The 13,372-nt window shown below is 36.8% G+C and overlaps 1 protein-coding gene across 1 annotated transcript in view; it reads left to right on the plus strand.

Annotated features, from left to right (window-relative positions):
• Csl4 (exosome component 1 Csl4) overlaps positions 1–13,372 on the plus strand; it is a 120,840-nt gene that overhangs the window by 67,098 nt on the left and 40,370 nt on the right. The window contains exon 5 of the mRNA XM_067151402.2: positions 3,852–3,933. Coding sequence (XP_067007503.1) covers positions 3,852–3,933 — 82 coding nt within the window. The remainder of the gene's footprint in view (positions 1–3,851; positions 3,934–13,372) is intronic.

Here is a 13,372-nt window from a genome sequence, read left to right on the forward strand (position 1 = left end):
TGGAACAAAATTAACATTATATATGATACCATTTACAGTTGATAATAAATGAAAACTTCACTAAGAAATCACACGGTAATACAAAGGAAAAGACAACACAAAAACAAGGAAACTTAAAACATGCATGAGTACACTGGGAAATATGAAGAATACCAGAAAGAAGGAATTATCAAAAATTTACAAATTGTAAAGGCAGACTTCTAGTTTCTTACTGAATTCTTTATCCGATTTGGTGAATATATCGACTTCTTTTGTTACAGTGTTATAAAGCGTTGTCATTTTTACGAAAGGTGAATTTGACTGATGCAATGTTTTTGACGTTTGAACGTGAAATAATTGGTGCTGGCGTGATCTTGTCTGCGGAACATGGAATAAAATGCGTCTTAACAGGTCCAAGGAATCAAATCGTCCTATTACAATTTTTCTTAGTATTTGTATAGAGATTAGGGACCATCTAGTTTTCAATGAAGTAAATTACATATATTCCTTAACCCTTTGGCACTCAGCCTATATGCAGGTGTTTGCTCGAAGACACTCAGACTAATTTTTGTGATTTTCCGAAGCAAATTACAAAAATTCAACACGTAAAGAGTTTAACACAAATTAAAATAAAATTAATCACACTAATACAGGAAACTATGAGCATTTCAGAAATGAATATACTTTGGACGTATTGTTATTGGTTAAGCTCAAAAAAATTATTAAATTTCGAAAATAAATTTAAAAAATAAATTATTGTTTTCAATGACAGAAAAAATAGACATTGTTGCGTCTTCCTTCTTTACTCTTAGACGTGAATGAAAGAACATTTAATTCTGAATAATTTGATTTCAATATGATGTGTGTGCTGCAATTCACTCATGAAGCATTGCACAAAGTTATTCAGTGTACATGTAACGGTCATCGATGTCAGGTCCTCGCGGTCCGATACATGGTGAGCAGTTACGACCGTGTCACTTCCCACATAACGGGAATCACTTTCGCAAAAGAAGGTCATTACTACTGTCTAAATCATCTGAAAATTCAAGGATATCGGCCTCATTCGGCCTTGAATATGGCCTAGCCATTACGATAAAAAGATGAGGCAAGCACGTGCAACAACGGAGTTATGAAAAGGAGTAAAATTGTAGTGTACAAAGTGTATCGAACACACGATATACCAAAGAAACGAAATAAACTATAAACAAAACTCATAGAAAGATCAACTTGTTGTATTCATAAGCCAATCAAAACAGATCCACGCAATAACAACTTCAAATAACCACAACATAAACATTCATGGTCAACAGATATCATTTGTCGAAAATAAAAATATTTTGTTGGGCTGGTGGATATATCTGTTGAGTTAAACGCAAATTCAACGCTTTAAGGTACCGTCACGATCAACTGTTACGATTTAACAGCTACGCAAATGACCAAAATCCGTAAATAAGACAAAGCCGATGTATCGGCGCCGTGAGCGTTTTCGCCATAACCTCTCGCGCCGATAGATCGGCGCGCTGAGAGCAAAAGGGTTAATAAATGGGTTGATGTGTCGAAAGGGCAAAAAGTATTAAAAGTTTTGAAATAAAGGTAACGTAGAAATTTGTTTTGTACAATTTCAATAGCCTTCACTTGTTGCTTTGTGTACCAGCTCCAGATTATTACAGAATATTCCAGTATGCTCCGTACCAAGGTAATATATAATTTATTCAGTACAGAGGGCTGAGTAAATGGTCTCGATGTTCTTATCAAAAATCCTAGCATTCGGTTAGCATTCTTTGTTGTTGTATTGATATGATTATTGAACGTTAGCTTACTGTCAAAAATTATACCAAGATCCTTAAACGTTAAAACCCTATCCAATTTTTCCCCCCGTATAGGCTGAGACTTCAAATTCCTTCCTCCTGGTAAAGGTCATGTATTTACATTTACTGACATTCAAAGACAACTTATTAACATCACACCAAGAAATGACATTATTAATGTCTTTTTGCAACTCGTCTTGGTCGTGGTGGTCACTAATGTATTTGTAAAGATTCAAATCATCTGCAAAAAGTAAACAGTTAGAGTGGCAAATATTGTCTGGTAAATCATTAATTAGAATTAAAAACAATAGAGGTCCAAGATTTGAACCTTGCGGAACACCAGAAGGACTGATAAAATTATCTGAAATTCCATTGTTAAAATAAACAAACTGCTGTCGGTTTTTTAAATATGAACACATTAACTGCAACAACTGTTTACAAAAACCAAATTTATACATTTTTGTAATTAAAATTCTATGATCGACTTTATCGAATGCTTTTTCCAAATCCATATAAACAACATCAGTCCTTCCGTTGGTATTTATGGTATCATACAAACTTTGAGTATAGCCCAAAAGATAGGTCACTTTACCTAAATCTGGTATTTGATTTCCATGTGAATTAAGATGTTTTATAATTTTTTGTTAATAGCAGATCAAAAGATCACACTTCCATCTACTTTCATTACTTTTAGCAATATGGCTTCAATAATAAATTAAGAGAGATTGTTTATCAAAACAAAAGATCATACTGAACAGCCACTGCAATGTTTCTGACACTTGTGAACTCTAATCAGCTGTGATATAAATTTAGAAATAGGAAGATATGTGTCAATTCCATCTGCATTACTGCAATAATAGATGGTACTTACATTCTTCTGCTTCTCTGTGCTACATCCTTGATTTGTGAAAAATAAAATGGAAACTGGTATCAAGTGCCGTCTAGTGACAGAACTTGTTACTGCGTAGTACCACAAACGTAGCTGTAACCAAGCCTGTAAAATTTGTGGGCTGCAATTTTAAATTAAGTCTTATGTTAGAGCCCATAGAAGTTACAATTGATGATTTTGATTTTCCTGCGCGTTTCAAGAAATCCCTGAAAGCTGTACCATACTACAACATTTATGAAACTCAAGTTTATAAGCCTGACAAATTACACATTTCAAGAAAGGATTATATTATCAGAAAAGTAAAAGTAGAAAAGAGCGATTTATTGGGCTAGAACTAGGTAAAACATTCACACAAGAGTAAGACAGCTTAGAAATTATTTTGGAGACACTTAAGTTGTACAATTGACTTACTTGACTTATATCCTGTGTCCCTTTTGGGGCAAAGGGCTGCAACAAAAGTCCTCCATTGGTTCTGTCTCCTAGCAGTCAGCTATAAGTCTGCCCAGGATTTGCTGTCCTCCCTCATCTCTTCCTCCACACTTCTCCTCCAGGTCATCCTTGGTCTTCCTCTTTTTCTTGCTTCTTGCGGGTTCCGTCTAAGTGCTTCTGTCTCGATGGCATCCTCCTTTCTCAGACAATGACCTATCCATCCCCATTTTCTCCTTTTTATCTGCAGTTTTATGTGGGTTTCTCCTGTCCTCTTCAAGAGTTCCTCATTTGTGATGGTCTCTGGGCAATATATCCGCAGAATTCTTCTGAGGCTGCGGTTGATGAAAACCTGTAGACTCCTGGTGATCTGAGTTGTTACTTTCCAGGTTTCACATCCATACAGGACTGCTTTAACATTGCTACAGAAAATTTGTAGTTTTGTCTTGGTTGAGATGTCACGGGCTTTCCATGTCGCATATAGCTGAACAAATACAAAATCTGCACCAGTACCATCATCCTCTGCCATTACACTACCTAGATATTGAAACTCTTTGTTGATGTCAGGAAAGGCATTCAGTCATAAAAACCCGCCATGACAGATTCAACTCACCTCATACCTGACCCCGTAGAGAAACGTGACAAGGGTTGGACAAACAATAACAACAACATTTTAGTTGAGAGTATGTGCCAATATATTGTTGTTCTGATGCTGGAACTATGAAATTGTTTCCATAACTCTTACCTAGTTACCAATGACTGATGTTCATTGCTACCAGTTATCTACTGCTGAGAATGAACTGGGAGTAGTAATAGCACACAGTGAAGCAGGTAGGTCAATTTTCTTGGTAAGTTTTATTGTACTTTTATTTTATTTTTATTTTATTTTACATTGACATTAGACCTGTTTGATTATGAGAGAATGGTAGATCCTAAAAAAATGCCTATACTCTAGTTTGAGTGCATAATATTGATATTAATTTTCTGTTATTGAAAATAAATGCAAATACAGGAGTAAGAAATAAAGTTTCAGGCATATGTTAAAACAAGATTACTTAAGGAAGACATCAGAAGGCTGGAAGGAGAAAGGCATACTTTAAAACAGTCATGGTGGAATCTGTAGAAAAGGCCTGTGAGGGAATATCAGGAAGGAAGGAAGATCAAGAAATGCCCTGGTGTAATGACAGGGTAAAAGTTGTAAACCAATGAAAGAAACAAGCATGGAAAACTTTGCTGAGAAACAGAACGACAGAATAGAAGTAGAAATGCTCCAAAGCGGTTCAAGAAAAAGAAAAAAAAAGAAATGCTGGCAAAAAGTCGCTGATGTAACAGGAAGCAAAAAATACCATATCTTATTCCAGTGGGGGGGGACCCTCAGGTGGAAGTGCTAACTTAATTAAAAATGAACAGAAGTAAGTGGTGACACTGCAGCAGGATATGTTATGGAGATGGGAAAGATACTTTGAGCAACTTTACATTGTACAGATTACACCTATACAAGATGGAGAAGTCCAAGCATAAGATTCAATGCAAAACGAAGATAAGGGAAATGAGGTGTCCATGGCAGAGATTGAGTCACTAAAAGAGACGAGGTAAAACAGTTGGAATTGATGAGGTCACTATAGAAATGATAACAGCAGCAGGAGCAATTGGTCTACTGTGGTTGTCCAGACTCTTCTGAACGCTATGGAGAGAAAAGACTATTACATTTATTGTGGTTTCTGGCGTGTGGGTTTGTCCCAAAAATGCGTCACCTAGTGCAAGGCCTGTGCCATACCCATCGGGGTTTTACCCTGCTGTTCTCCATGTCATTTGGTGTGGAGTTGTTATTATGAATTATTGGAGAGTGAGGGAATGATTTTTTTTGGTTTGAGTTAATTGTTTCAGTTTGATCCGTTATTTACGTGCATCATTAATGATAGGGATTGGTCCAGGCTTTACATTTTATAGCTTTAATGAAGAAGCAGGCATTTCAGACGGTGGTTTTGTGTTCCTGGAGGGTGTTGGTGTCCCATGTTCGGAGGTAGGCTTTATAGAGGTAGTGTGAATATTATGGGAGATGAAGGAAGGGCTCGTGGTGGGATGGGTGGTTTTGAGGGCAGAGAGTTGTGGTGGGGTATGTGGAGACAGTCTGCAGTAGTTAAGTCTGTTTCAAGTTTCTTAATTATGTCTTATAGTTATGTTATGATTTATGTCTGTAATTGTTTGTCTATAGGCTGTCCAGTCAGTGCGGTTGTATTTGTCATACTGGTGGGGGTGTTGGTTACGTTGGTAAGGGTTTGTTAGTATTAAGTTCGATGTAGTTAATATGCATGGGATGTGTTCACTTCTGATAGGTAGGTGTTTGCTAGGGTTGGGGAGAGGATAATGATATCAGGATTTGTATTGGATATAGGTCTGGTGGGGGAGTGGTATTATATGTCAACACCCTGGATTTATTATTTATAAGCTTCATGTCCGTATTGATTGGTATCACTATATAGAAATAATATGAATCACCACCTTATCAATACACTATTTTATTTACTACCAAACTGGTAAATAGGGTCAAAACCGGTATTGACCCTATTTACCAGTTTGGTAGTAAATAAAATAGTGTATTGATAAGGTGGTGATTCATATTATTTCTATATAGTAACACCCTGGATGTCATGGAGAAGTTGTACATAAGTTTGTTGTAGAATAGGGTCTTATGATGCAATATTAAAATCTGCCGTAATTAGGTAGGTGGTGAATTTTGGATCTATGTATTCAAAAAATTATTTAGGTAATTTCTGTTATTAAATTTTCTGTTTGATATTCTTGAAGGTAATGGTAATGTATTTTTGATGGGATGGATTTATTGATACTTATGGCTACCCCTCCACAGCTTCTATCAGGGTGGTTGGAGCGGAAGAATATATTAAATTTTTAATTTCTGGCTTTTGTCTTCTTGTTAAAAGTGTTTCATTAAATATTATGATATAAAGGTTGTGTTGATCAATCTGTAGGTCAATGAGCCAGTTGGTTGGCTCTTTGTGAACATATGTTTCCGTAATATACTTTCAGTTATTACAGTAACTGAGATGGATTGAGGGGAAAGAGTATGTAGCATCCAGATAAGACTGGAATATCAGCTAGGTCGCTGACTGGATTTGGTTAAGGATGTGCGGGCTCTGGAATGGGAGAATATTCTATAGGACTAAGGTGATGAACCTACGAATATTCTCCATAGAGGGTGGAGGGAGAGTGGAGGAGAAGGTTGGAAGCGGGAGGTTGATGGGAGTAATGGGGAGAATGTTTTTGGATTGGGCTGGGTTGGGTTCAGGTTTGCCCCTACATTTACCCAAAAATGAAGGGTGGTTTTCTTGGCAACTACTGCACTTCTGAGAAGCCTTGTTAGTGCAGCTTCTGGAGGTGTGGGGACCACTGCAGATGGCACACACCTGTTCCCTGAAGCACGGTTGATTGGGAAGATGGTCATATCCCTGACAGCATTCATATCATTGGTGTTACAGTGGTGACAACCTGGATGGTTCGACACGGTGGGACATGGCATAGATGAGGGCACCATCTCGTAGCAGCTGGTAGAGTGTACTTGTGTCTCATGACAGGATCCTCATCAGAGATGTAGGCCTTTTGGCGTTCCGAATATGGATGGTTTTGAAGTTCTGTTGGCCTTGTTGTTGAAGTTGGGCTGCCTCCTCATTTTCTGAGTAGCTACGATCTGGGATGTACGAGGTAGACTACTACCGACAGTGTGGGTGCCAGGTGCGTAGGTGGTGTGTTGCGCTGTCCCTATTGGGCGAGATTTTGTGCCATTGTGTGTTTCCTGAAGTGTGCTTCTACCCGTTTGTTGTTTCACGTACAAAAGTACTGCATCCATCAAGAAATGGCAACAGGCAGTACTAACACACATCAAATGATTAGAAAATACAAATAAAAGTACCTAAACAAACATTTCCAAATGATATCCAATGAGTTCATTCATCATCATCAGTACCAACTTTGGAACTTTCATCACCATCGCCTTCCCACAAAATGTCATAATCGCTGCCATCCATAGCATTAGAAATGCTACATTTCCTGAAGCTTTTCCATATGAGGTCTCCAGGGATACGATTCAATGCCGTCAAAATCTACGAACACAGCAGCTGAACTTCTGGGCGCTGAATGCGACCAATTGGCGTCAGTGTGTATAGAGCTGTTTCAAGGCTGCTTTAAATGGACGGTTCACGCAGACATCCAGCGGCTGTAGCATAGACGTCATCCTGCCCGGAATGACTGCTAGGTTGGTTTTCCCATCCTTGATATGTTTCTTCACAGCGTCTGTTGTGTGGCCGTGGTAACTGTTGAGAACAAGCAAGCTCTTTTGTCCCAATAATGCACCAGGGTGACGTTGCCAGACACACTTTACCCAATCTTCCACAAGTGAACTGTCCATCCAGCCGTAGTTCTGAGATGTGATAACACCAGCGGGTAGATTTTTAGGAAGCGTCTTTCACTTGCAAACAATGTACGTCAGTAATTTGGCTCCATCGGCGAGAATACACAACATTACCGTACATTGTTGTTTTTCATTACCACCTGTTCTAATGGTAACACTTTTCACACCTTTAACATTCACAGTCCTGTCCACTGGCATTTCAAAGTAGACTGGTGTCTGATCTGCATTGCCAATTTGGGAAAGCGTATATGCATTTTCCTTCCGCAACTGAATTATGCGATGCTGAAACTATAATAACTTCTCATAGTATGCACCAGGAAGACGCCGTGAAATTGAGGTGTGCCTTCGTACGCTCAACCCATTTCTTTTATAAAAATTACAAACCCATCCTCGGCTTACCTTAAACCCTTCCGATGAAAGTTCCTTTGCGATCTCTAATGCCTTTAGCTGACACATTTCAGTTGACACACCATATCCCAATTCCCACCTTTCTGTCACAAAGTTGTTGTTTTTTTTCAATTTCTGGAAACTGTACACTCGGTCCACAAAAAGCTCTACAATCGCCACTACATGCTAATAGCACATTTTTCTTCTTTCCCCAATCGCGAATACACGACTCGTCAATATAGTGTTTCTCACCGGTGGCACGATTTCCAATAATTTCGGCTTTCCAAACTACTTTCAGTTTCTCACTCGAAATAAAAGATTGCAAACGCTTTGTAGAATTCTTGTTGATACTCCGAGAACGTGCGTGAGACTGACGCCAAGCGCGGAAGTATCGTATACTGAGAGTGGAGAGAGCGTTGTTGCCAACCACGCCGGCGGTGATGCCCGATTTACGCGCATTCGGAAAGATAAATTTCCCAAAATTTTAAATAAGACCCGCACCCAGTTTTGGGAGCAATATTTTCGAAAAAAAACAGTGTGGGTGGTATTCGAGATTATACGGTATATTCCGTACTATCATTATAGATATATATTCCATAGTATCAATAGGATGTCAAGAGAATGGGATGGGAAAATGCCTAACTACAATATGGAGCTGATGGCCTAGATATTAAGCTCCTTTAAACAGGCAAGCATCATCTAACTACAATGGTACACTTCACTTGATGTGCGTGAGACTCTAATCTGCTCTCAAAAATCGTGTTTATTGATCTCATATTAAAGAATAACACTAGCCTGCAAAATAAAACTTTTTTTGTGCGGTAAAAACGAAACTAGGTGGGTTTTATGAATTTCTTAACGCAGAATTCGAGAAAAAATTTAGTTTTGGCGAATCACGTCTGGTTTGGTGGCAATTTTACAAAATATTATTTTGTTCTTACGTAAAATTGTTGATACTTGGTATTGATTAAATTTGATGTATTAATGTAAATTTCAGCTTGCAAAACGCAGTCATATTTTTCATGCATTGAATACACATAAATGCTGCTTTGTAAGCAAGTAGGTAGTATGTATTATATTTTTAATGTATATTGAAATTCATGAAACTGAAGCATAAAGCGCCTATTTAGTTTCGACTGTACAGTTGCTTTTAAATTAATATAACTGTACCTTGAATAAAAATTACATGGTTAAACATACATAGTTTTGTTACTTACATTATGTGCAGGTTAGATTCACACCTCCGTCTTTTCCCATTTCCCGTGGAATTTCCGGGTTTTTTAAGTTCTTGAATGATCTCTAGAAGGGTCGTCTCGTGCAATCGACCAACAGTAATCGGCCATCATATTCACATCCCAACGTCCCTGATAGTGTCGTTCTGCATCTTTGAGATCCTGGTGAAACCTTTCACCTTGTTCTTCACTGACAGCTCCTAAATTTAGAGGGAAATAATCCAGATGCGAAGCTAAGAAATGAAGCTTAAGGCTCATATTACAACCAAGTTCCTTATACTTTACCAATATTTTCTTTACAATTTCTTTGTATTGAGGGTCCTTAATGTTACCAAGGAATTTAGTCACTACATCTTTGAATGCGTTCCATGCCTCTTTCTCAATTTTGGTCATCGTGTCTGTGAAAATTTTATCCTTCATCTGTTTACGAATCTGTGGTCCATCAAATACGCCTTCTTTGATTTTTGCATCTAATAATGAGGGAAATTTAGTGGATAAATATTGGAAGCATAGGCTACTTTTATCTAATGCCTCAACATACAGTTTCATCAATGCAAATTTGATGTGCAAGGGTGGAAATAAACTTTTTTCACGGTCAATAAGACTTAATTCAAGACATTTTTGGATTCTGGTTGTAGTTGTTTCCTTTCTGTCCAATTCACTGTATCCCAGTGTTTATCCCGTGCCCTGCTATCCCATTCGCATAGGAAACAGGGAAATTTTGTATAGCCTATTTGTTGTCCCAGCAACAATCCAATGATCTTCCAATCACTGCAAATTTGCCACCCATGCTCATGATATTTAATTTTTTCAAGCACCAACTTAAAGGTCTCGTATGTCTCGGACATTTTTGTGGAGTGTGCAAGTGGGCGGATGCCAGAACATTTGTATTATGAAGCAAAACAGCCTTTAAACTTATTTTGGAAGAGTCAATAAAAACACGTCACTTACTAGGATCATACTCTTTCTCTCCCAATCGACGTAGAAGATTTGAAACATCCGTACAAAATACAAGTTCATCTTCTTGAGTATAATACTTTTGGACTGTTATCTTTGAAAGGAAACTGCTTTATCAGTCCATCATAAACATTGCATAAGGACTGGGGCTTTTAACACTTCTGATTATTCAAGTGGTATAAGATGAAAGACAAACTCTCAACTGTCTTATCTTCAATCCTACATACCTCGTGGTCTATTGCGCATCTGGGGGAGTTTGTTATGAATTTATCAGGAAATTCCTAACTACAAAATGAAAATTTAGACAGCAATAAACCTAATAAAATGCAAACAATAACAAATCAAATCACATAATTGTATTCTAAAAAATGTTGCGCGAGAACATCCCTCAACATTACATCTTACGAATTCATGCAGGTACTAAAACACCGAATTGCGTCAAAACTAGACGTGATAGTTTAAAAATAGCATCATTTTCGGAATCAGGGCAGCGATTTCCATAAGAATTACATATTTTCTATTTTACCACAAAATCATGTTGGCTAGTGTAATTATTACAGCATGAGTAAATTGAGTATGAATCTGTTTCGAAACAAAAGATTCAATAACAATAAGAATCTTGACGTTAGCGTCCCGCAACAATACACAATTGCAGTCTAGACTGACGTGGCAACAATCACATCTGGTCATCTATTAGAACAATGGCCACCGTTACTGTCTTTCAAATGCAGCCATTATCTCAAAATAATTCCCAATAAGATGAAATTACAGGTGTACAATATTCCAATAAGAATATCCTTAAACACAGCAGTGGTCACAATTGATTCAGATACATGAAGAATATTACCATGATGTCCAGTTTGACTACATTTTCCATGATGTTTGGTTTGACTACATATTTTATATCAATTCATTTCATTAACACAAATCTTTCATAATAGTCTTCTGATTGCTTACAATAGTGTATAAGTGGACATAATTAATCCCTTCATGACTGTTTTCACCCCATTTGAAATAAAAGAAAGTATTTACAACCATGTAATAACGAAATCGTCATGGATAAAATGGAATGGATAAAAATATGTCTTCCACATAACCTAAACAACATTAGTTTCCTCAAATGGCAAAAAAATTTCAATCATATCATGACTCAGCTCTGGGAAAATTGTATGGAATTCACCAAAAAAAAAAAAAAACATATCATCTGATGTAGGAATTTTTACAGTTTCTTCCTCTTTCTCTTCTTCTTCTTCTTCTCCTTCTCCTCTTACCTTCGACTAATTAGTACTGTTCTGCAATACGAAGACTTTAATAAGCATTTGATTATCTCCATTAACATGGTGCCTGTTCAGTGTTATCAATTAGATGATCGTATTCTACACTCTACGCATGTTCATGCTTGCAATTATATATCTATGACATTACCGTAATCTCAACTCCTGAATAAATATGTATGCATATTCCTCATGAAGATTTTTTACTTTTAATCTTGTTATATTCTCAGTAATCATGACAAAGATTGCAATTAATTTCAGAATATTCCAAATATTTCACCTTCACTCATATATGACACTTCTTATCATCTTTCAATATTCTGCAGTGACTTAACTCATTTGTGATACATTTTGAAGATTCAAATAAATATTTCTCCTCTATTAACTTATTAACTTATCGCGTACTTACAAGTGAAGTATTACACGACAGTAGTTGCACGACCAGGGAAAATTAAATTAAGCAAAGCACTTACCAAGATGTTCCCAACGGAAGGTAATAGCAAGCCGTGGAAGTTACCTGAGCCCACCGAGGTTAGGTGGATTAAGCAATAAATAAATTATTACTGACTAAAATAAAAAAACCAGTTTCAAGTTAAACAGAAACTTTAATGCAAAGATAAGAAATTAAATGACAAAACAAATTGCAAGTCCCTAAGTTGAAAGAAAGAAAAGATTAAATATAGGAATATAGGTTATTAAACTTTGATGACGGTTAAAATTAAATACGTCTGTTTTCGCAATTCAGTTCCCAGAGCTAATTATCAATTAATAAAAATAAAATGAAGAAACGGAGTACTTATTGAGAATCCCAACTCCGAGATCTTGGATTAGCTACAATATTATAGTGGAGTAGAAAAGTGTTTCTTCCGACTACTTCAAAAGTAATCCAAATGTAATCCGGATAAGCTAAGTCACCGATCACAAGTTCCACCAGGAACGCATAATCAAGAATAAACATTAACATGAAAAATATATATGAAAAATCACCAGAACAAATAATTTTACAGAATCAGATATTAATAACATTAACCACCGCGTAACACAGAGATATGAAGGCACATATCCAGTCCCACGTCTATCACCAAGAACAATATCACATAATTACCGAACGTCAGTTTTCAAGAATTAAACAAAGGTAAGAGCCATCAAATGTCAAGTCAAACACAGCATACACCCCCACATGTTAGTTATGAATACTACCATAGTAACGAGGTCACGTGACCAAATAAAGCAAAATGGCAACTCCCCAAACAGTTACCTACCAAAGGCAGAACTAGTCATCAGAAACAATTTTCAGCTCGTACATTCACCTTCGTTCACACATTACTATGGATAATAGGATATTTAAGATATAACTGGTTGAATTAACCCAGACGTAAGTGATAAGAATACTCATTTCTAAGTGTAGTAGTTCGGGACACATATTGTTACTAAAACATCATTTAATGTATGAATTACTTTTAAGAAAACGTTCTCAGAATGATTATCAAATCAAGTAATCCTACAAATCATTACATCAAAGCCCCACAAAATACTGGTAATTAATTCTCAACAAGATAACCTTGAATTACAGTCTCCTTTTGTCAAAATAATTTCTCACTTTTGGAGGTAATAAAATTTTACTTAATACGATTTAGATGAATGTATTCCAAAACCATTTAGTAAGATTCAATCATCGTTAGGGCTTGTCACTTCATGGTGCTTCCAGGACCAACAAGAACAGAAATGCTACTTACAGATATCAATGATGAAAAGAAAAGTAAATCAAGAGAAGTTTGGCATATCGCCATATGGTCATACAATCACCCAGGATCAAAAGTTAACATTTTTCCTCTTTTTCTGTTCAAAATATAATCCGAAAGTCCAGCTGCAACAGCAAGAGTTGATCCTTCTTGTACAAATTAATCCGTAATAACAACTGCCAGTCACTCGATTGCTGTTAATGCATGGAGAAACAAAGCTGAGTTAAGTTCGGTGATTGCTGCTAGATGGCA

Source organism: Anabrus simplex, chromosome 7, assembly GCF_040414725.1.
Source record: "Anabrus simplex isolate iqAnaSimp1 chromosome 7, ASM4041472v1, whole genome shotgun sequence".
NCBI lineage: Eukaryota > Metazoa > Arthropoda > Insecta > Orthoptera > Tettigoniidae > Anabrus > Anabrus simplex.